Source organism: Centroberyx affinis, unplaced genomic scaffold (assembly GCF_046629955.1).
Source record: "Centroberyx affinis isolate AG114_WGS23_722 - 3 ecotype Tasmania unplaced genomic scaffold, CSIRO-AGI_Caff_v1 ptg000412l_1, whole genome shotgun sequence".
Taxonomy (NCBI): Eukaryota; Metazoa; Chordata; class Actinopteri; order Beryciformes; family Berycidae; genus Centroberyx; species Centroberyx affinis.
The window spans coordinates 62,471-87,408 of record NW_027279079.1 but is presented as its reverse complement, the minus strand read 5'-3'; the positions used below and the strand labels follow the sequence as shown (position 1 = coordinate 87,408).

Genomic DNA, 24,938 nt, shown 5'->3' with positions numbered 1-24,938 from the left:
CTGAAAGGCCACACAAATACATGCAAAGTCAATGGAGGGAGGTGGATGGAGAGAGATGGGTGTAACTTTGCTTTAAGGGGGCGCAGACTAAATAAAGAGGTGTTCGCTCCAGTAGCTACAGTCCATTGTTTCAACTTGAGAGAGGAATTCGCCTGTTACAGTAAAGCGAATGCCAATCAGTTCAAGCAGGACTCTACCCAGGCCCCTGTAAATTTCTTTCCAAAATGGATGACAAGCAGTAGCGTAACGAGTCAGCGCCGGGCCCCAATGCAAGATGGTCAAAGCGGGCCCAGCCAATCACAATGCATCATAATGTTCCGCTTGCTATTCAGTCTAACCCTAACAGACTGCCATGCTACACTTGACAAAATCTGGTGTCGGAGCGCCATAACAGATGAAAACTGTAACATAATCGGTGACAGCGCACCAGACACAGATGAAAACTGTAACATAATCAGCGACAGCGCACCCGCACTGACAACATTATTCATGTCTGCGCATAGGCCTTACAAACACAAAACACAAGCGTGTAGGTTGGTTATTAGTCAAATAAATAATAAATAAGTTCTACTTACATCATAGGCACACTCTCTGGGCTTTTCGCTGTGCGAAGTCTATTAAACCCTTTAGATCCAGCCCGCAGGTATGGGCATTCTCGATTGATAACGTGGCAAGTCCAGATAAATGGGTCTGTCCCATTGAGCTCCTCTGGTAAGATTTAATAAGCTTCAGCTTGGAAAAGGATCGTTCGCCAGATGCTACAGTCGCTGGCATTGTTAAGAAAAGCAGTAAAACGGTACAGACTTCCCCAAAGCTTGCAGCGAGGCAGTTGTTGTCTACGATCAACATCTTGATTAGTTCTTGGATTGTTTTCACTTTTGAGGTACTTTCTCTTAAACACCCACGGAACGACAGGAGTTGCGTCGGAAATGCCGAGGTTATGTCATCTTTATAAAGATGACATAACTTGTTTGCTTGCTCAAAAAGTTAATCATCTGTTGCAGTGCAGTGTTCAGGCAGTAGAAGTTTTATGACATGATGCATGTGCGGCAGGTTCTTCAGAGGCTCCTGTAAAATAAACTTTTCGTTAAAGCGAAAGGCTCAACTTCCTTCCTGGGGTACATCATTGAGAGCGGGCAGGTGAGGACAGATCCTGTAAAGGTCCAGGCAGTGCCAGAGTGGCCCAAACCCACGACAGTCAAGCAGCTCCAGCAGTTCCTTGGTTTTGCCAACTTCTACCGACGATTCATCCGAGACTACAGCCAAGTGGTTGCCCCTCTAACCCAACTTACCTCTACTGCCACTCCTTTCTCGTGGAACCCTGAGGCAGGTGCAGCCTTCGCTGAGTTGAAGAGGCGCTTCACATCAGCCCCTGTGCTCACCCATCCTGATCCTTCGCGCCAATTCATCATGGTAGTGGATGCCTCAAACTCTGGTGTGGGGGCGGTGATCTCGCAGCGCTCCGGCACCGACCAGAAGCTTCACCCTTGCGCCTTCTTCTCCCACCGGTTGTACCCAGCTGGGAGAAATTATGATGTTGGCAACCGGGAACTGCTGGCTGTTAAGCTCGCCCTGGAGGAGTGGAGGCACTGGGTGGAGGGGGCCGAACACCCATTCATTGTATGGACAGACCATAAAAATTTGGCCTACATCCAGACGGCCAAACGCCTCAACTCCCGCCAGGCTCACTGGGCATTGTTCTTCGGTCGTTTCTCGTTCACTCTCACCTATCACCCAGGCTCCCGGAACCTCAAACTAGATGCCCTCTCCTGCCAGTTCGCCTCTGAGGAGTCTTCCTCTGACGCAAACACCATCCTCCCTGCATCCTGCGTGGCGACTGCGGTGACTTGGAGAATTGAGTCCCTGGTCAGGGATGTTCAGCAGACTCAGCCCGACCCAGGTAATGGCCCTACTAACCGACTCTTTGTCCCGGACTCTGTCCGTTCTAAGATCCTTCAGTGGGCACATACCTCCCAGTTCTCCTGTCATCCAGGAGTCAGCCGCACCCTGTCCCTCTTGAAGCAGCGCTTCTGGTGGCCCGCCATAGCTGCAGACACTCGAGCCTTCGTCAATGCTTGCACGGTGTGTGCTAGCACCAAGGCCTCCCACCAACCACCCGCAGGTCTGCTCTGCCCCTTGCCTAGTCGCCCATGGTCCCACATTGCTCTTGATTTTGTCACCGCACTCCCACCATCTCAAGGTAATTCCACCATACTTACCATTGTAGACCGGTTTTCCAAAGCTCTACACTTTGTGGCTCTCCCTAAGCTCCCCACAGCTCTGGAGACTGCCGACCTCCTGGTGCATCATGTGTTCCGCCTCCATGGAATCCCCACTGACATTGTCCAACCGTGGCCCTCAGTTCATCTCCCAAGTCTGGAAGTCCTTCTGCCAAGCCCTTGGAGCAACAGTGAGTCTGTCAGTGAGTCAGACTAACGGCCAAGCGGAGCGGGCCAACGAAGATCTGGGGGCAGCACTCCGTTGCGTCGCCTTCAGAAATCCTTCATCCTGGAACACTCACCTATCGTGGATCGAATATGCGCACAATTCCCTTTCATGCGCAGCCACAGGTATGTCACCCTTCGAGTGTACCATGGGTTTTCACCACCCCTGTCTCCAGCGCTGGAGGAGGAGGTTTCTGTTCCCTCAGTCCAAGCCCATCTTTGCCGTTGCCGTAAGGTCTGGAAGGATGCACGCACCGCCTTGCTCCGCTCTGCTGACCGCAATCGGTGCATTGCTGACCGCCGCCGGACTCCAGCCCCCGATTACCAACCAGGTCAGAAAGTTTGGCTATCTTCCAGAGATCTCCCGCTAAAGACTGACTCCAAGAAACTGCCGCCCCGGTATGTTGGACCCTTGAAATTGTTTCTATCATCAACCCTACTGTCATCAAGCTCAAACTCCCTTCTCACATGAAAGTGCACCCCACGTTTCACATCGCTCAACTCAAGCCTGTTTCCACTAGCCCGCTGTCCCCCCCAGCCGCAATCCCTCCACCCCCCCGCATCATCGACGACCACCCAGCATACACCGTCCAGCGACTGCTGGACATGCGGCGTCTGGGCCGGGGCTACCAGTACTTGGTGGACTGGGAGGGTTATTGACCCGAGGAGCGCAGCTGGGTTCCCCGCCGGAACATTTTTGATAGGTCCTTGGTCCAGGACTTCCACCATGCACACCCTGACAAACCTGGTGGGTCGAATGGAGGCGCCTGTTGAGGGGGGGGTATGGTTATGACTGTGGCCGTACTCCCTGTTATTCCTAGTGTTTCCTTGTGTTTTCCTTCCCATGTGTTCCTAGTGTTTCCTTCTGTCTGTCCCTCTCCATGATTTTTTTGTGTGTCTTGGTGTGGTCGTGGTCTCCCTGTTCTCCTGGCTCCCGGCTCAGCTGCCCGTCATCAGCCATCACCAGTCACCTCACCTGCTATCCATCATCTCATCAGCCACAGTATATCTACTCCAGTTCTTCATCCACTCTTTGCCAGATTGTCTTCTACACTACTGTGGTAGATAGCTCAAGGCCGTTCTCAGCGCAAACTTACCTGGTGACTTTCTCCTTGTGTTTTCTGCATTTAACCTGTATCTCCTGTGTCCAGGATCGCTACCCTTCTGCCCGTCTCCATGCTTGTTCCACCGCCTGTCCACCAGCAGCCTCCGGCTTCCCCAAACGTCCAGCCTGCCTCGCCCCACGCTCACGCCAATATCCATCCATTGCTCAATAAACCGCTTCTTTGCCAACATCCTCTTGTCTGTGTCCTGCGCTTGGGTCCGACCCAGACTCGTAACATTTTAATGTGTCCACTGTCCTCAAACCTGTGAATCTCTGTCAGCTGGGAGATCACAATGTCAAGACAGGCATTGAACAGTCACACGAAAATAGGACTCTGCACCTGCTAAACGGCATCCTCAAACCAGTCTCGGAAGGCTTGCAGGTCTGCGATGGTGCTGTCCAGTAGCCTAACTGCTGTGGCCAGGTCTGCGTCTTCAGCTTAGAGAAGTTTGGACACTGTGTTTGTGCGCTCCAAAATCTTGTTTTGGAGGACAAGGCAGATGAAGCTGAATTTTTCGATTGCACGCTTCAATGAAATAGCCTCGTCCACCTCATCTTTCTTTTTGCTTGTTAGTGAGATGTTAGTCAATGCCTCGTCAGCTCCTTGGCAGAAATTCTTGCTTGTACTCCTGTGTATATGCCGCTCATTTTAGCGGCACCGTCGTACCCTTGCCCTCTGCACTTTGATAGATCTAATACGTTGTCCTCTATAGATGCAATTATATCCTTGGCAAGTTCACTGGCAGACGAATCCGACACCTCACAGAATCCAACGAATGATTGATGTCACTGGCTACATCGCAAGCGTCTCTCTCTATGGTGACATATCTGAAGATCTCACTCATTTGATCTACTTTAGCAATATCCTGGGTAGTGTCCATAATAACAGAAAAAAATGGGGCTGCCTGTATTTCATCCAGAATGTCTTTTTGGACATGTTTTGCAAGGATGTCGATAAGCTAATTTTGTACTGATGGGCTTAGGTATTTCAATGAGCGAGCTGGGTGACTAATTAGATCTTTTAGGACTGGGTTGTATTTTGCCATCAGCTCAATGATAGATAGGAAAATATCACTGTTCATTTGGCCTAATATTTCCCGGTGTCCTCTGAATGGCATGTTGTTCATAGCTAAAGTGTGACATTAATCAGACAGTCCAGTACCTGCCTCCAAAAGTTCGCTTCAAGAAGAATGTCCTTCTCCATATCCTTGTCAATAGTTCCGTGCAAATGCTACTGATCATATACCACAAATGCAGTGGTATGTACAGAAGATGTCTCATGCTGCTGGATTTTCGTGGATAAATTACGCCAGTTGTTTGTTTTCCATGCAGACTTCCCATCTAGCACTGAGCGATCTGCAAATAGCCAACAGGTCTCGCAATAGGCTACATCTAGCTTGGGTGAGTAGCATAGCCATGTCCTTGGTATCCCCAAACCAGATTTGGTTTTGCTGGTGTAATAGATAGTAGAAAAGCAGTGGTTGCCCTGTGTTGGATCCCGTGGGAAAGGGCCCAGGGGTTTGCCAGACTCTAGCCAGACTCTTCTCTTCTGTGGTTCCCCAGTGGTGGAACGAGTTACCAAACTCCATTCGATCCGCAGAGTCCCTCCCAATCCTTAAGAAAAGGCTAAAGTTCCAGCTCTTTAGCGAATACCTTCTCACCTAATGGCCCGTGTAACCAAAAAATAAAAAATATATTTTTTTGCCTCTATGGACTCTATGACTTGTAGCACTGCCTCGTAGCACCTATGTCCTGTTGGACCAGAACTTAGCTTTATAGCACTTACTCTTGTTGTTCTCTCCTAACTAGAACTTTGCTTGTGTTGTATGAAAATCTCATGTGTAAGTCGCTTTGGATAAAAGCGTCTGCCAAATGTGAAATTGTAAATTTGCATGGCCCCTTAGACACAATGAGTCAATGACTCAATGCGCACATCAGAGATCGATTTAGATCAATTTCTATGCACTGACCAACTTGATATTGCGCCTCTGTATGGGAAGCACTGCATCTCGCAATCAAAGACGCCCTCTAGAGGGCATCCGAGGAAGCACATCATCTCACTGAGCATCCCTGCCTGATTGGCTGAAGGGAAGAAAGATATCAACCAAAACCACTAATCATAACTTCTACTTTATAATTATCCCGAAGGAAATGTGGTCTGCAGCGGTCATCGAAACACATCAGGTCACATAAACACAACAGAAATTCCCAGAATAAACTCACACATCAAGTAAAAAAACAAAGACAATCCTACCACACTGAACCAGAAAATTAAAAACCAAATATGGGAAACAATACCAGATCCATCATTGATGCACTGCAAGTGAAGTGCAAAATAAAGTACAAAATCAAATGAAGTAAAGTGCTGTGTAGTGGCAATAAGTAAAAGGTAATAAATAATATAAGGCTGAAGTTAAAAGTTGGGCTAACAGATTAAGCCTGTCAATTCTGAAACAGCAGCCAGAGGGAAGGAGGTCAAACTTATAAAATGAGTGGTCAGGACAGTTAAGGATTAGTTGAGCCTTATTGATAACCCGCTTACTGTAAATGTCCTGAAGATGGGCTTGGTGCACCCTGATCACCTTACTGGCCACTGACAAGCTTTGCCAGCCTATTTTTACTGGACAGAGTGAGGCAACCAAACCAAGCCACAATGCAGTAGGTAAAAACAGATTTGATAAAACACTGATAAAACAGAGTCATTAAAACACTGCACACCTTACAAATCTTAAAAAGAACAAGCGCTGCTGGACCCTTTCAAACAGCATCAGTGTTGGACTCAAAACTCAGTTTGTTGTCAATAATAGTTCCCAAATATTCATAATCAGGGACAATCTCAACGTCCTGGATGGTAGTGTGAATATTACTGGGCTGTGACCTTTGAAAATCAATAATCATGTTCTTAATTTTTGACATATTTAATGACAGGTAGAAATCATTGCACCAAATTATAAAATCATCAACCACAGGTCAGTGCACAACATCATCATTGTTTAAAAGACTCACAATGACTGAATCATCTGCAAACTTCAAGACATACCTATTGTCATAAGTACTTGCAGTTATTTGTGTACAGAATAAAAAGCAATGGTGAGAGAACACATCCCTGGGGGGAACCTGTGGAAGATAATGATTTGGAGGATAAAACACCATTAACTCTGACACACTGTGACCTATCTGTCAGGAAATCCACTATCCAGCCAACGAGATTTAAGTTCATGTTAAAATGACAAAGGAGTTTCTCTGCAAGTAGGTAAGGCTGGATAGTATTGAACGCAGATGAAAAGTCAACAAATAAAAACCTAGCATGCCAGGCCTCCAGACGTTGGACTAGAAAGTATAAGAGGGTTAGTGTCGCGTCCTCAACACCTCTGCCTGCCCTATAAGCAAACTGAAGTGGGTCTAACTGACCTTTCACCTGCTTCGGTAACTCCTGCTTAACCAGCTTCTCAAAGTTTTTCATCACCAAGGAGGTGAGAGCTACTGGTCTAAAATCATTCAAGACTTTGGGGTTTTTACTTTTTGCCACAGGGACAATGGTGGCATGTTTCCATACAAATTTCACTCAGTTGCAAAGCACAGGACTTAAGCACCCGGCCACTAATATTGTCTGGTCCAGGGCTCTTAGTGACCTTAGTTTTTTTTAAAAAGCTTTGCAACAGTAGGTGCATCAATTTTAAAAACAGAAGTTCACACATATTCGTTTTTTCATAAAAATCGTCTGAATGAAATCTCAAATAAAAACTGTTAATTTGCCAGCTGCACATTTGAAGTAAAACCCAAAGAGACTGTATTATTGCATTTGTGTAGACCTGTCGATTTCATGCCATTCCAGACAGACTTGAGGTCTGGAATGGCATCCTTGGTGATCCAAGGATTGTTGTTTGGATAGAAGACAACAGCTTTGGTTGGGGTCACACTAGACGGACCAGTCTGTACAGTCAAAGCATCCCTGTAGGGCCAGAGTGCTATCCTCACTCTACACCTGGACTTCACGTGTCTGCACTTTATCCCTATGCAGCACAGTCCTGTATGTGGGGAGCAGATGCACCACATTGTGGTCAGAGAAACCAAGAGGAGGGCCGGCGACAGACCTGTAGGCCCCCTTAATAGAGCCATAGCAGAGGTCCAATGTCCTGTTACCACGAGTGGGACAAGTAATGTACTTAATTATTAAATTATTAAAACTGCTAAACATCTTTTTGCAATTAACATGGTCACTGTGACACTGAAAAGATGACATCGGCAGCAGCTTTGGTGTCCGCTCTGGGATGAATGTACACCACTGTTAGGAATGTTAGGGGGAATTCTCTCGGCAGGGAAAAGGGTCTGACCGATACAGACAATAGCTCAATGTCCGGAAGACAGATCCGCTCGCGTACAGTGACACTATTACATCAACTGGGGTTAATATACAGACACCCCCACCATGGAGCTTTCCTGTCACTCTTGAGTCATGGTCCAAACAGATCGGAACTCCAAATCCATCAATGTTCAATGTAGAGACCAAGTCGGTGTCTGTTAACTACGTCTCAGTGAAAGCCAAGACACACACACACACACACACACACACACACACATCTCTGAACTCTTGCATAAAGGACACACAAGCTTGCAGTTCATCAGTCTTATTTTTTAGAGACTGGACATTTGCTAGGACCATGGAAGGTAGGGGAAGGTGTTTACTCTTGGTTAACTTTCTTAACCATTGTCAGACACCACCCTTCTTCCCCCTTTTTTTCCTGTCATGAGTTTCTATAAAACTGTGCATAAAAACATTTTTGTAGTTAAAAATGTTAGACATGCCACTGCGTGAAAATGGGTCCGCAAGTTGATCCACTGGGAAATTATGCGATTGAAGTCCAAGGAGAAAGTCCTGAGTGTAGTGAATCGTGTTTGTATGAGCTTTGACAAACAATCCCAAGGCGAGGTTCAGCGTGGTTGTCAGGAAAAGTAGGAATAATACCTCCATCTTCAACCTGATCACGGTAAACTCACCGAAAAAAAACGTTCGCGAAATGGTACAAACTAGTAAAACACTGGTTAGCTAAACAATAAATTAAAGGACACAAACAAACAGACACGCAAACAGCTGCTGCTAGTCACCACAAGAGCATATGTCAACCGTAACCACTAATCATAATGGGACTATTGAAAGATGTCAACCAAAACCACTAATCATAATGGCTGGGACCACAGCGACACTGACTGTTGTGTCAGGTTATGTCATCAAACCTGAAACAAGGCAAGATTTTGCCTCACTTGCTGTCTGTTCACACAGTAAGTGTTAGCTAAAAGCATAAATTGACTGAAATTGAATAGATGAAGGTTTGGCTCTCACCTAAGATGGAGGGGGCCATCTTCCAGCTGAGGGTCTTGCGTCCATTGGCACACAGACAGGATGTGTACTCGCCACCAGAGAGGGGGGTGAGGGTGTAATCTGAGGAGGCGGCTGGCTTCACAATGATCTGTCCAGGAGAGACGCTAGTTAACTTTAAACTGGAAAACTATAGGAAAAACAAATTATGGAAATGCAGCCCTCTGTGTGGACATCCAAACCTGAAACAAGAACAATTATTGACAATTGCATTGGTATGAATACATTTCCTTCTAATAAAGTGAGCATAATACCTAGGGTTTGACCAATATGGGATTTTGAAGGCTGATATCAATGGATATCTTTTGGATTTAAGTTGTTGATAGTCTATATGTCGCGCCAATATTCAAGATCTTTAAATTTGAACTTGTGGCAAAAATGTCCAGAAAACAAAATTAAAAGTATTCAGTATTCTTCCCCAGAAGACTGAAACGTAATTTAGACCATGTGACACTAAAGCTATCCATTAAACCCAAAAAAGTCCCATTACAATAACATCAGGTTACAAGCTTCCCAATGTGACCAGTGTAGTATTGATCAATTATATTTAATCAATAAATATGTAATAAAACAAACTGCATCACCTTCAGTTTGGATATCCCAGTATTTTTAATAAAAGACCAATATTGACAAAATATCTAACCCCAATAACATTGCGCTGTGGTCAACCTGTCACGGAAGACTGACTTAACCATTCATTACCAGAATGCAACTGGGCAGATAGTTGAAGACGGTTGCCTTCAGCTCAAACTCCTCCCCCCGGATGATGGAGTAGGGCAGGCTGAGCTCCAGGAAGAAGGGCTGGAAGACAGTGAGCTCTTTACGAGGAGCCAGACCAAAACCCTGAGGGGACAAGCAGAAAGCCTCCGTCTCCCAGGTGGTGATGGTGTCTGGGACAGTGAGGGCCACATCCTTCGATCCAGAATCTCTGGATTAACAGGTACAGAAGGACACCAATACTGTAGGTTAACTGGACTATTGAGGAGACAAATATGCATAACTCAGATTCGTCAAAGAAAATCAATGCAGGTTGATGAAAGAAAAGCACTTCATTATCTGATTAACTGCACTAATTACTTAATAGTGCAAATTAGCTAGCTTATATCACTGACATAATATTAGCTGTTTTATGGGGAACAGTATTTTAAGTTGGGCGAATCAAATTTTGTGGACGTCCATGTTTCTGCCCTGGTTTTTCCCAGCTGGACCACCGGAATGCAGCGAGGTTGTCACTTTGACCAACAAGTTGGGACCGCAGCATTAGTGCACGCAGAAAAAGAGTGTTCATCGTGGGAACAATTTGGGTAATGGTTGTATATAACACTGTAACGGTTTAAACAAACATCTGACTTGTTAAAATAAAATAACTGGCAAATTAGAATAAGGAATGTAGTGTAATTTTTACAGAGTTCTTTTCAAATTGTGGTTCTTAAAGGAATAGTTCACCCAAAAATGAAAATTCTGTCACCATCTACTCACCCTCATGCCAAATGAAACACAGGTGAAATTTGTTAGTCCATATAACACACAGGGAGGCTGTCAGCACAACTTTGTAGCAGCCTTCTCCAAAACAACTGAAGTCAATGGGGACCTGTTCTTTAGAGTTCCAAAACAAAAACAGCAACCAACTATTCAACATTATTTGTTGCAAATCAATCGGCTATTTGCACTAAATTATGGTGTAAATATATATATATATATATATCTTTTTGGAATTGGTCCCCACTGACTTCAGCTGTTTTGGAGAAGGCTGCTATGGAGTTGTGCTGGCAGCCTCCCTGTGTGTTATATGGACAAACTTCACCTGTGTTTCAACTGGCATGAGGGGGAGTAGATGATGGCAGAATCTTCATTTTTGGGTGTACTATTCCTTTAAATGGTTCTTTACAGCACCATAAAGGGTCTATGTAGAATCATTTGAGCATGTTACTATACAGAACATTTTTCTGGTGCTGTGCAGAACCCTTTTGGTTAAGACGGTGGGCCTACAAATCACATCATGTCGCAAGGCTTGTGACAGTAGCTCACCCGACTTCCACAAGGTCCCATATCCAAGTCTCGGGGAAGAAACTGCGGACTGTCTCTATTGGTGGAGGTAACACAGGCATGTTTCCTTGGGGAAACATGTACTGCATCATGTTTGGGTGATTGCCTGAAAAAAACAGTTTTCAATGAGAAGGCGGCAACAATAATACAGTGAACTGATTTATGCTGGTTAATATTCACCATGCTTCACTGGATAGAACAAAAGAAAGAAACCTCACCACTGTGTGTATAAAAGAATTCTCTTCCCTTAAACTTGAGACACGAAGGTATTCTGATAAACAAATTTGTCACCATCTTCAGTCCCAAATTCTAGATAAACCAACAACATTTATAGATGTCACTGCAAAGTTGTGTCCATACTGTAGTGTCCATATTGTTAGCCATTTGATAGTTGCAATTTTGTTTATGAATTATACTTTCAACAGTTAATATGGAAAATGTGGCATAAAAGGTACCTTGAAAACTGTATAAGCATCATCTCTCTCTTCATGTCGAGGGCTTGGGAAAATGGATCTTTTTGATCTCACATGCAAACATGATACAGCATCTTCAACCTCGTATGGAATAAAGGATGCTTTCTTCACAGGCAACAACTCAAATATCTGAAAAGAAACATAAGGGTCAAATATATAAATTGTCAAGCGTTCGTTGTTTTATAGCACTGACTGATAACAAGCACCTGAGAGCTATGGGCTACTCTTGTATAATGAGATGTGGATGATACTGCTTCAGAAGTATAGCTATCAAAACCTCTGATCTCCAAAAACAGCCCCTATCTTTGAGGTGGATCCCTACAGTGGGATTCATCCTACTTACATGCTTTAAATTCTGAAATACTTCCTCAGAACTCAATATAAACTGAAATTCCTGACTTTGCTCTAAGGATCGCAATATCGGTCGGTTGCTCTGTTCACTACTTTTGGTCACGTGGGTGAAAGTGTGCAGCAGGGAGTTAGATTGCAGACTCTTAATCAGGAGACTGGAGTTTGATTTCTGGCAGGGACGCTTCCACAAAATGTAATGGGGCTGTTAGACTCTATTATTGACTTCCTAGATTCCTATCAGTGCAATCAGTCAGTCTCTAACAGAGACTATGTACATACTCTATAGAAAATGTTCTATTTACATTTTTTTATATCCTTTTATAATATGTTGTTTTATAATGTGTTATGCTTAATGTGATCTACCTGAGCAACCGATCAAGTTGAATGTACATACTACACTGTACTGTAGATACTTGGTCAGTACAACTGATTCTGATACTGGGCAGCTCCACTGGAGCAGTTGGGGGTTCAAAGCCTTGCTTAAGGGCATATCAGCAGTAATCATTGAGGGAGGGGAGAGCGTTACACATTCCATAAGCACATTCCAGGGACTTGAACCAGCAACCTTCAGGCTACAAACCCGTTTCTGTAACCTCTAGACGATTGATGATGATGATGAGGATGCAGAGAATCATGGCGATGAGACTAAAACAAAGTAAATGATCTATACAAACTATTGTGGTTGATTCCAGCTGTTACCCTGTTTGCATCCAGCTTCCTGTCTGGCTCCTTGATGAGGACGCTCTGGTCAACAGCGCTGAGGCCGCACAGGGAGCCTGGCTGGGCCGACAGCTGCAGGGTGTTTTCTTCTCCTGGGATGGCTGAGGACGGTGAAAACTCCAGCGACACCTGAGAGACACACACACACACACACACACACACACACACACACACACACACACACACACAGAGACACACCACCTTCACCTTAGAGCTATGACCATTTCACCATAATAACCTGACAAATACAAATTACAATATTTGATAATCTGACTAAATTAGATACAGATTTTGAAGGATTATACTAATATTTTTGGATTGGAGCGATAGCTGATACATTACATGTGTGTATATATATATGTGTATATATACATACATATGTACAGTACTGTGCAAAAGTCTTAGGCATATGTCAAAGATATCCATAAAGCAAAGATGCTTTCAAAACTAATGAAATGAAAAGTTTCTGAATATCAAAAATTTACAATAAACAGCAGTCTACTGACACACTAATGTAGAAAACAAACATCTAAGACTTCTAAGAAATGTATATAAAAAATCTAGGGTGCCTAAGACTTTTGCACTGTACTGTATATATAGTCATATGGCTTCACAATTATGAACAAAAAGGATAATCCTGACTATTTTTATTAAATATTGGGATCACAGTTATTAATCATGATTATTCATCTCACTGATTTCAGGAATCAAACTACTTCAATGCACTCTTACAATCAATTCAGGTAAACAACCAGTGTAGTATCGATCAATTCTACAAGAATATAAAATCAAACTGCATCATATCTATCAGATCAGAGGTGGACAACACTGACTGGTCAGTGTCTAATACATTTTTATAAAAGGCCAAATATCGGCCTGATTAGTGAACCAATTTATCAGTCTAACCCTAAATCTGACAAGCCAGACTTTTCTCTTCTCACACTGACCTTGTGACTGAAGCATTTCTCGGTGGAGAAGTCAGCGCTGTGGGCGATCACAGTCTCACTGGGGAGGACTGTGTATGCCAGAACCTGGACCAGTGGAGCCATCTCTGGAGACACTTCCAACATGAAGGACACCTCGCCCTCAGTCACTGAAACAGCAAACCGACCTGTGTCATCAAACCTGATCTGATACTAATCATCATTCACATACATCTGTAGATCAGTAACTTTTACGCTCCAATCCAAAATTCATTTGGTAAGCTGTATTTTTTGAGGAGTTTGACCTGTCATACACAAACCTTTTACAGACTCAAAGTACATGTAAAATCCATGTCTAGCTGTCACAAACTGTCAGTCGCTGAATCAAAAGCTCAGGCCATCATTTTAAAATGAAACATTTCTGGGGCCTCTGTCCCATATTTCCTGTCTCTCCTGTGACTATCAAATAAAGCAAAATGCAGAAGAATACTCTTAAAAGGAATTAATGTAATTAGTCAAAACACGATCAAAGATAACAGTGGGGCGAAAGTGTTTCTACAGAGCAGATTGGTCCTTTATGGAAAGTTCACCCCTGACCTCATCATCAAAACCACGGTCTTTAGTTACCTGGACCATCTTGGACTTCAGCCATTAAGAGTCCTTGCTTGAGAATGGCTCCTCTGGATAAGATCTGGAGAGACAAATTGGTGAGAAAATCATAGAGAGTCAAAACTTTACCATTGTTCCTCATGGTGTCTAGTCACTTTTGAGAAATAAAGTCACCATGGGGTCTGGAAATATGTTAAATCTAGGGACAAAGTTAGGAAGTTGGCAACACCTACAGCAAGCGATGGGAGACCGTACAGCTAAAAATCACTGTGTGGCGGATGAATACATGGTTGTTCACCTGAAGTAGTCTCAAAAACTGTATTGCATCAACTGTATTGCATTAATGATATTTCATTTAAAAAATATATGAACCTACAAGCCATTTTAAGACAACTTTATTATTATCATTATCATTGTCATTATTATTATCACTAAAAGCTCAATGTTATTATTCTGTTATTATCATGCTATCACTCAACATAGTTCATGCTAAAGTGCTAGCATGGAGCACTGGAGCCAACGATCTACCAGGGACACAATGATTTTGGTGTCTATGCTCTCATCACTTAACAGGTATAATTGCCCAGCGGGTCAATGTACCAAAAACCTGATGTATTCCTTTATGTCAGTAACCAGTATTGTGTTATTAAGCCTATTTTGAAAGTAACCTTCCCAGCCCAGAGGAGCATAGAGGCAGAGGAGGATGCTCCTCCTCTAGTTTTTGATAGGCGAGAGGGAGATCAAAATATGAAAAAAGTAATTGATTGAAATAACCCATTACAAAATCTATGAAATATTTATCTATCTCTTTGGAAAATCTCAACTACTGACATTCTGATTAAAATGCGATCGTTTATTGTCACAAGCATTCCATGGTTTGGATTACGCAGCAAAGATGAGGGTCAAGACTGCTGGAAGACCAACTCCACATGTAACCATGATGAAAAATGCTAAATCAGGTCACCAGAAAGATTCCAAGCTGAATTTGGTCGGGTATGACAGATATCCTTGGCAGTCCCACGACTAACAGAATGGCCCTCATTTATCAATCTAACCTAGAAACCAGCGCAGATCTGAGTGCAGAAATCATCTTACGACAGGGTTCACATGTGATTCGTGAAACGTTCATATCTCGCCGATTACAGCGTAAGAATGATCGGGCGTTGATAAATGTGGCGACTGAAAACAATCGTCATTTAAATATCACGCCCCTAAATATTCTTGGTTTAGAGGCCTCGCTCCCAGAGTTTACGGCATGGAGAGGCGTAATACGTCCAAGAAGAAAAACTTCTCTGACCTCGAAATAGAAACTCTAACGTCACAAGTCCAATTGAACCAATTAGTTACATTTGGCAGCCTGAAAAGTGGCATCAAAGGAAGTCGGAAAAATGCAGTATGGAAAGAAATCACTGCTGCGGTCAACAGCGTTGCCGTCGACAATCGAACTCCAGCTGAGGTTTGAATATTTAATTTATACATCTGTGATATGTATAGATGTAGGCCTTTACAAAATAGAATATTTTGCCATAGGCTACATATTTTTAAGTGACGCATATGTGGCTGCATATGCTTAGATGCCAGTCAGGATATATGGTCTAATAACAATTCTCCGACTCAGCCAGATTTACTATGCTGCACCGCAAGTCCATGCTGATTGGAAAACTTGCGTACACAAGTTGAGACTTGACGTGAGATTTGATTGTATATGCAATCATTGGCAAGTGTGTTGATCATATTGGCGTAAATAGTAGGCAGAAGCTATTTGGTTGTGTGCCCACCAACGAGTTGATTGATGAGGGTGCTTGTTTGCAGAGAAATGAGACTAAAACAGAGATGTGTTAATCCCATGCATTGCACAAATTTATGACAGCTCCTCTGTTATGGTGTCAGGTCTTTATGGCTTACAAGCTAAAGTGTGATCAGTCTTCTAGAGCAGGCCTGCTTCTTCTTACATTTAACATCCTTGATAAATACTCTAAATTAGTGTTTCTCAACGGGGGTGGTACCGCCCCCCAGGGGGCGTTCAGAGAACGTCAGGGGGTGCTGGAAGCAATATTTTTGAAAGGGGGGTGTTGAGGTGTTCTTGGGGGGCGTTTGTTTAAGGTGAGTTTACACCAAAGATTCACAACGAGACGAGTTGAAACTTGCAACTACTTGCTAAAGAATGTGGTCTGCAACATTCTCAAATCTGCCAGTTTACACCAATGAGACTAGACGAGACGGTCTATCGTTTCCATATTCTTTACTTCACTGTTTCTGTCAGCTTTCTGTAGCGCAGCTTCATGCTGCTTTCACGGGAACGGGACCTCAGAGTATCGTATAAAATTTCACCAACATGGCGTTTACTGTGTCAACTCAGGAAAATGGACGCTCTCTTCCTTGGTATTCCCCCTGGAGGAAATTGTTGTGGTGCCGTGGTTATCGGCGTGGTTACAAATTTACAAGAGGGATATTCCGCTGTCGGACTTCCCGTGAAAGCAACTTAGTGTCTAGCATCCAGACACACACTATAAGACTATTCAATTCAAGTGGCTTTATTGGCATGACTGCATACAATACAACGTTGCCAAAGCATATTAACACAAACTATACAATCATAATAAACATAAATAAACAATTTGCTAAAACAATATTCTAAAACCAGACACCTGCCACCTGACAAGCTGAGTCACAGCAACGCCATCAGCCGGTGAGTTGAAGTCTTGTGATCAAAATTGCTTGTTCTTGCTCGATAAAACAAGACATAAGATCACCTTCACTAAACAGCAACCTGGCTCTCACCGCCAGACACGGACGCTGTTTTCCGGGAGGCGGTGCGCTGAAGAGTCGGTAGGAGGACTGGCCGGGTTGCGGCGACTTTTATCCATATAACTTTGGCAACTTTTTCAATATTAGTTTGACGACTATTACTGTCTGATCTTATTACTGTCTGTGTTGAAGTGCTGGAGGTTTTGTATGTATTTTGAAAGCTTATCGTTAGCCAAGATAGGAAGGATTTTGCTGTCATACTGTGAATGACACTTAAGTAAGGAGATGCCCTGCATCGCCTTGCCATGTATTTGGTACCAAATTAAAGGGAAAGTTGTGTTTTCTTTAAATGGAAAAACTTGTGACAGTCAATTTCTTTTTATTTTTGAGATATAGCTGTTTGTTTGGAATGAGCAAGAAAATGCTGATTTAAGTGAGAATTCCCAGTGAACTGCAGCAACATTCTAGGATTCTACTGGGGTCTACATTTTTAATAAGTATATGAATAAAAGGAAATGTGAAATCCCAAAACATGGGACATTTACCAGGTTTAATTTGCCTGGAATAGCACAAAACAACGTCAGACCAAACTCCATTCAAAAATCTGCTAAATTAATTCTGCCCTATTTAATGCCAAAAAGTTACATGCTGCATAATATGTGACACAGGCTATGTGACATGTGTGACCCATGCAAATCTGTTATTTGGCATTCAGTGACATGCCTTTTAATGATATAACACAGAACAATAATCATACTCATACTAATAATATAATAAGAATATAAATAAATAATAAATATATAGGCCTAATATAAATATAATAAATAATATAAATAATAACAATAATAATATGAATACCAATAATAATAATCATCATAATAATAAACTTGATGATAATCAATAATCATAATAACAATAATAATTAATATTCAGGGAAGACAATTAGCCTACATTTTATTAGATGGGGGGGCAGTAAGGGACCTGGATAATGGATAGGGGGTCGCAGGCCCAAAAAAGGTTGAGAACCACTGCTCTAAATACTTGATAAATACTCTCTTCTGCATTAGGCCTGTATGGTTAAAGCTACACTAGCTAGCTAAAAATCAATAGCTAGGATAGTGATTTTTTCTGACCACTAGTGGGTGACAGAAACCGCAACACATTTTGTAAACACATACAGCGACAGAAACTCTTAAGGACAAACATAGGACAAACGTGCATAAAGGCTAATGGCTAAAATAAATATACCTACAGAGTAATATCACTGGTTACCAGTCTTGCTTTGCCAGATTTTTCTCCCGCAGAAGGTTACATGTCCCACAATGAAGTGAAGAGGTAGGTAGCAAGTTTACTAGTTGAAAACATTTACTCGCTCGCTTTATAGATTCACCATTACTCAGGCTGACTTTCACAACAAGCTTTAGGAAATAGGTGAAAGCTGGCCTGCGTATGTAGCTATTTGTTTATATCATTACGTCTCACGGAAATCTCCATGTAGCACACATTAGTTTTAGGATTGGTTATAGAGTCTGAAATCAACCAAGTGAACGCCGTATTGACCTAGTGCTGTAGATTGATCTCTGTTGTACATAATATAAATAACTTCTAAAAGAGCAGTCCTGGTAGCTGCAGGGGTGGGAAGCCTTTTGCTTTCTTTTATTTTCTCCTGTTTATATTAGGGAGGCAGGTAAGCTGCTTGTTTTTCTTTGTTTTCTTTTGCTGCTTTAGGTAAATTAGTGGTTATAATTTTCAGATGGTTGTGTTTGTTATTTTGGCTGTGCTCCCCCCAACGTTTTTTCACTGCCGTGATAAATAAATCACTTTTGTTTGGACTGCACCTATTGTGGCACTGGTCATCCTTGGGAGTGGGGAAGGAAGGGAGTCACTTTTATGCTATACCTGGTGTTTCCCCTAGGCCGGGCGTAACAGCAGGTTTAATCTGGAAACTACAGGATAGAAGACATTTGTTAAATTGCTTTTAAGAAATCTTGTAAGCCTTTGTTTTACTGCTTAATTTTTTGTTAAACATAAGAAAGTAGAGATAAGTAGCCAACTAGTGTGAAATAAAATGATGTGGTGGGTTGGTTTTCCTCCTGTCCTCCCCAATTTTTGCAATCACCAGCCACCACTGGAGAGAACTGATGACAAATTGAGAAATGCATCATACACCACTCACCAGATACATCACATTCACAGAGCCCTGGGTCTCTCCAACTATAGTGTACTGGATGGAGATGTTCTGTTCTCCACCGCAGGGAAGTGGTTTCTCCTGTGTTTTCACCTCCAGGGAGCTGACTGATTTAGTATCAGGTGTAGAGGGTCGGACCAAAGACAGGGTGTGTTCCCCATTCTCATAGTGTGGAGTCCTGTAACCGTAGGCGCCTGGTATTGGTGTGGTGCTTGTCTGGATCGCAGAAAAAACAGGAATAGGAAAAAGGTCTGATCAGCCTTGATGTGGTTCTATTATTAGTATGATGATGATTATTATTATTATTGTTATTATTGGTAGTAGTAGTAGTAGTGGTGGTAATACCAATAGGAATGCAATTGTTTTTTGCCCTAGTCTCTACTTCAAAACACTGTTTGTTTTTGACTTTGTTAGCTAGCTAACTAGCCAGCAGGCTACTTTAGCAAAGCAACCAATGCTAATGTTAACATGCAACTACTAGCCACTACTAACACTAGCTTCTACTAGATAGACTAGTAGAATCTGGTTAACGTTACTAGATAGATTTAGCTTCTACTAGAGTAGAAGCTAGTTACTAGATAGTGTTAACAGCAATACAGTGATGGTTAGCTGACCAGATACTATTAGGCTTGCTAGCTAACCAACTGGCATTATGCAAACACAAAATCACTCAGATGTATCAGTGGGGAAATGGTCAGTTCTCAGTCAAAAACCACACAGACAAACGTCTGACTGCGTTCTCAGCCATTATTGCCCGGAGCTGAGGACCTCAATATGGCTGTGCTTCCGTGGTCAGTATGTTCATGCCATCACCGTCCTGAGAGAGTAATGATCTGACTACTACAGGTCAGTTCACAGCATGGTTTTGATACTACAGTATGTCTACTTACTCTGAGATTGATGTCTCCTCTGAGGTCAGTTGTGTTTAATGAGAAAGTGGCAATACCATCACTGTCAGTTGTGAGGTTCTGTATGAGACGTGCTGACCACCTTCCACCCTCTAACAGGTGGACCAACTTGTTGGGAATTGGTGTGTTATTGAAGTAAACTACTTTAACCTGATGGAAACACAAAGTTGTATCACAGAGAATGAAGATGACTATCAGTGACATTTGGATGTAGTGTATAGAATTGCACTGACAAAGTGAAGACGATATGTTGTACTTACTTTTCCTTCCACAATTGATCCATGTTCATATACCTTGGGGGTGTCAATAAAGGATAGTTTTCCGACAATATAAGATAGTGATATGGTTTTCCCTTGTGGGTGCATAATACCTGTGAGAAAAGCCACCATGTACAACAGTTAGAATGTCATATCATTAAAATAAATAAGTTATTGTCTTTTTGAAAATATATTAACAATGTGAAGACTTGCCTGTCCCCTCCTCTTCCACTGTGGCATTGAGATACAGTTTATCTGACAGCAGATTTTGTTCGAGTTTTGTGAAAGTTGACATGTTGAAGGTAAAAGTGGCACAGCCAGTCTTGTCCGTCTTGAAAGTACAAAATAAATGAATTAATTAATTCAACAGAATCATAACCCTGTTTGCACATGGTACCGACTGCCCCCCTGCACAACCCCCAATGCCCCTAATCACAAGTCCATTCGTTTTATTATTAAATAATATTACTATACCAAAGGATTCAGGATTCACACTGTGGCTCTGGTGCAAACTCCATGACTTTTTCATTGATTTCCACAACTAACTCTGAGCACTAAAACTGTTCTTACTTCCTGGTTTGTTCATGTTGTTTTTCAGTCTGGTTTCCACTGCAGTATGGGCTGAAAAAAACATCTAAGGTAATAACTGTGTGAAATCAAGCTGTAAAGTACATTCTGCTGGTTCATGTTTACCAACCCGGCCAGTCTGTGATGCTTCATACCTAAGGATACCAAAGGGACGAGAAAGAAAAAAGATCTAACGCTCCCGTTGGTGAGTCCAGAAAGCTGGACGGGAGCGCTGCTTGCTGCTGTTGAAATCAAATCAAATTCTATTTATATAGCACATTTCACACAATGGTGTAACCCAAAGTGCTTCACAAACCCGGTTAAAAACATGTTTGGGTGATGAAAAAGGCAGCCAATAACAGAAAAAAGATGGCCAATGTCATAAAGAGACCAAAGAAAAGAAGACGGGTTTAAGAGACAGTTTTGTATATTGTGCTTAAGTTTCGGTTTGTCACTTCTGTGGCATTTCCCATCAGTGTCCATATCTGAAACCAGAATTTAATTTGGTCAAAAAAGGGCAAATCTACAGCGTCTCAATTAATTCTCTCTTGCATCCCTTTGTGATTTTGTGATTAAGACTGGTGGATTTTTACTTAAAAATCTTAGCTAATGCAGCTTTAAAAATGTACAGTATGAATATCTGTCTGAGATATGTGTTTACATATCAGGCCTGGATGCATTTTCAACAGAGAGAAGATACTGTAGGCTACAGTAACTGTACCTGCTGTGTCTCTTTGTAGCAAGGGTCAGTTAGGAAAGGGATTCCCTCTGGATGTTCAGGGGTGATCAGCAAAAGCCTCCGTTCACGCCCAAGGGGTCGGCACACCTCAATATGAACATTGGCTGGCACAGGCTGTCCAAATGTATACCTGATTAAATTAAAGTACAAATCTCTCAATATATTTATGTAAAGGGCTTGTCCACTCTCCAAATTCACTTGTTTTTTGATTATTTACAAGAATGTCTGAATATGAGAAAAAGTCCCATTACTTACTTTGCACATACTTCAGCTTTGATTTCTTCCTGCTCAATGCTTATTTCATCATGTGCATTTACCTTTACATCAAATTTTGGCAAAACTGGGGACAAAACATAGTTGTTAGCATTCCTCATTCATTACATACCATGGAAAGTAAACAAAAGGAACATAACTTACCATATTTCTCAACCTTGAACCTGTGATATATTTTCTTTTTGTCAATCACCACAATTACTTGGTAGGTTCCCTCGGGGGCCTCGGAGTTCAAAGAGTAAGAGAGCTGCAATATTTTACCATTGGATGTGGTGTTCAGCCACTGTCCAATCCGGTTTCTGTTAGTATCCTGTTAAAAATATATGGGCAGAACATGCATTGATGTTGGAGGGGGGAATCTTTGGTAAACCTCCTGTTAAACAAAATTAATGTCTATAACAACCAGCAATGTCATTCATCTAGCCCAGCGATCATTCATCTAATGTTTAATATATCTTGTGGTGTGGATATTTTCATATTTACCACAGGGAGTCATACCTCAATTTCGATGATTTTGTACTGCAAGAACAAAAACAAAAATGTAATTTTTTTAAAAGAGAAGTTGTTTATTTATATCCTTCCCATCAGTCCATCCTCTACATGGTCTTAAATAATATTAGTATGGTTCTGTGCATACAAACCTAATAGCAACTAAAATGTTTCTATGTAACATGAAGGATTAGATGAGTTCCTTTGGTTTTTCAGACACTAAATAATCTGTGACAAGGATGCAGCACAATCCAATTCAATTTCAATTCAATCCAACTTTATTTATATAGCACTTTACACACAACACAGTTGATCCAAATAGCTTTACAACACACACAGAATAAAAACAAAAGAACACAATAATAGAGGAGAAAAAACAGAGTGATGATAAATAACAATAATAATAGTAATAACAGTAAAGGCACATGGTCACACAGAGCCCAAAGTGGCAATGGAGACTTAAGGGGGAAAACCCGAGGTAGTTAAGCCAAGTTAGGCACAGTTAAAAGCTAGTGAGTAGAAGTGTGTTTTAAGATGACTCTTGAAAATCTCAATAGTGGGGGAGAATCGGATGGTGGGAGGAAGAGAATTCCAGAGTTTAGGGGCAGCGATAGAGAAGGCCCTGTCCCCATAACACTTAGTCCTGGATCTCAGGACAGACAGACGTCTTTGGTCAGACGATCTCAGTACTCTGACAGTGTGATATGGGGACAGGAGTTCTGTAATGTAAGAGGGGGCAAGACCATTTAACACCTTGAAAACAAACAACAGGATTTTAAAATTAATTCTGTAGCTAACAGGCAGCCAGTGTAGGGAGGCAAGAATGGGAGTAATGTGCTCCCTCTTTTTTGACCTTGTCAAGACTCTTGCTGCTGCATTTTGGACTAATTGAAGACGGGATAAACAAGACTGAGTGATACCAAAATATAATGAGTTGCAGTAATCAAGGCGTGATGATATGAAGGCATGGATGACTTTCTCCAGGTCAGAAGTAGAGAGAATAGATCTGAGTTTGGAGATGATGCGGAGCTGCATGAAGCTTGTTTTTACTACCTGAGTGATTTGTTTGTCAAACTTTAAACCTGAGTCAAATGCGACTCCAAGATTTTTTGCATGCGGTTTAACAGAGGGGGCCAATGGGCCAAGATGAGGAGAAATACTGCTGGTCAGAGTAGCCCTGGTTGTACTATTGACCCAGAGCTTCAACAGTAGCCTCAGCATTGAGCTGTTTGTCCACACTGATTAAACACACAACAGAGGCTAAAGAGCACACTACTGTAGATTTGGTCTGAATATGTAATTTACGTTAAATTTTAGAGTACTGGCCAGTGTGTATATTGTAGTTCAGTAAGGCACAATTTAAAATTTGCCCCACAGTATTGCTTGGTGGTCTCTAAATAAGGTCACTAACATGGTCTCTAAATAAGGTCTGAAAGAGAGGTAAGACTGCTCCAACACTCACCAGCTCATTGGCAGGTCTGAACTTGGTATCCAGTGTAATTACCCTGAAATGCACTGAAAAGACATTACACAGAGCTTTTACAACTACTCCACAATAATGTCATAAGCTAATGAAACTATCTTCTATCTACTCAGATATAAGACATAAATAATATCTACTCTCTGATGATCTCTGTCTTGCATTCCATCAATTTTAGATGAATACATAGTCAAAGATAATGTGATTGACTTAAATGATGCCAAGATACAATGATGTCAACATCGCTGTTCAGTAAAATATTTTGACCATCTCATCTGTTCTAGAGCAATACTATACCATTCATTTCATTTATTAATTTTCTTTACTTGCTTCATCCAGTTCAGAGTCACAGGGGGGCTGGAGCCTATCCCAGCATGCACTGGGTAGAAGGCAGGGAGACTATATACCATGTATACTATACTATTCTACATACTGTATACTATATACTAGCAGAGACTGAAATCATCCACTCAGAGTTACCTGTTTGTCCTGGGAGGTAGATTGGTTTATCTGTCTGGACGAATGTCATTGGACGATAGGCTTTGATCATGATTTTCCTGACTTCTTTTGAATGAAATGTGTCGCCTTTAACCTCCACCTCGAAATTCAGCACCTCTTGATCCTGCACTATAGGAGCCTGTGAAGGAAATAGATATTACAGACAAAAATCAAGGTAACCATTCCCTATTACTGCAAAAAACACAGATACAGTATTGATTGCCACTCAATCTGTGATATGCATGGTGCATCTCAAACAAAACAAAGCCTATCTGGAGAGGTGACCTTGAATTTAATGCAGCTGTGCAACTCTGTGTCGGACGTCTCCTGGATGAGGGTTGTGTTCTTCTCTTGGGAGATCAGCGTTATGGTCAAAACCAGAGTCTCATTGGGCTGCAGGAGATTCACGCAGAATTGGGTCTCAGCTCCAGCTTCGAGAACTGCAGGAATGGCTACCATGTATTGCCTACAACCACAGAAACATACATACATACTGTACTGGATCTGACATGGACAAGAATCCATCCCAGTAGGCAAAACAGCAAAACAACATCAAATCAAATTCTTTGCCACTGTACACCTGTCCTGTGTAAAGGTCACAACTAAATTTCACAATACACTGCATGGCATTCCTGGGTTATTGGAGAATAGACTTACGGTCCTGGCACTGCTTGACCCACACACATCCAGCTCAGGCAGGCAAAAAGCCTCCATGTCCACATCTGAATCCCAGGAAGAGCCAT

At 42.2% G+C, this 24,938-nt stretch overlaps 1 protein-coding gene across 1 annotated transcript in view; it reads right to left on the bottom strand.

The window, feature by feature from the left end:
* Positions 1–24,938, bottom strand: part of LOC139641941 (alpha-2-macroglobulin-like) — a 36,662-nt gene extending 11,724 nt beyond the window's left edge. The window contains exons 1-20 of the mRNA XM_071516614.1: positions 24,853–24,938; positions 24,481–24,661; positions 24,178–24,334; positions 23,680–23,732; positions 22,227–22,247; positions 21,873–22,038; positions 21,711–21,795; positions 21,438–21,585; positions 20,363–20,480; positions 20,153–20,262; positions 19,875–20,042; positions 18,973–19,200; positions 14,067–14,130; positions 13,464–13,609; positions 12,496–12,645; positions 11,428–11,574; positions 11,173–11,281; positions 10,955–11,078; positions 9,629–9,854; positions 8,891–9,017 (exon numbers count right to left, since the gene is read on the bottom strand). Of these exons, the coding sequence (XP_071372715.1) occupies positions 8,891–9,017; positions 9,629–9,854; positions 10,955–11,078; positions 11,173–11,281; positions 11,428–11,574; positions 12,496–12,645; positions 13,464–13,609; positions 14,067–14,130; positions 18,973–19,200; positions 19,875–20,042; positions 20,153–20,262; positions 20,363–20,480; positions 21,438–21,585; positions 21,711–21,795; positions 21,873–22,038; positions 22,227–22,247; positions 23,680–23,732; positions 24,178–24,334; positions 24,481–24,661; positions 24,853–24,938 (2,614 nt within the window). The remainder of the gene's footprint in view (positions 1–8,890; positions 9,018–9,628; positions 9,855–10,954; positions 11,079–11,172; positions 11,282–11,427; positions 11,575–12,495; positions 12,646–13,463; positions 13,610–14,066; positions 14,131–18,972; positions 19,201–19,874; positions 20,043–20,152; positions 20,263–20,362; positions 20,481–21,437; positions 21,586–21,710; positions 21,796–21,872; positions 22,039–22,226; positions 22,248–23,679; positions 23,733–24,177; positions 24,335–24,480; positions 24,662–24,852) is intronic.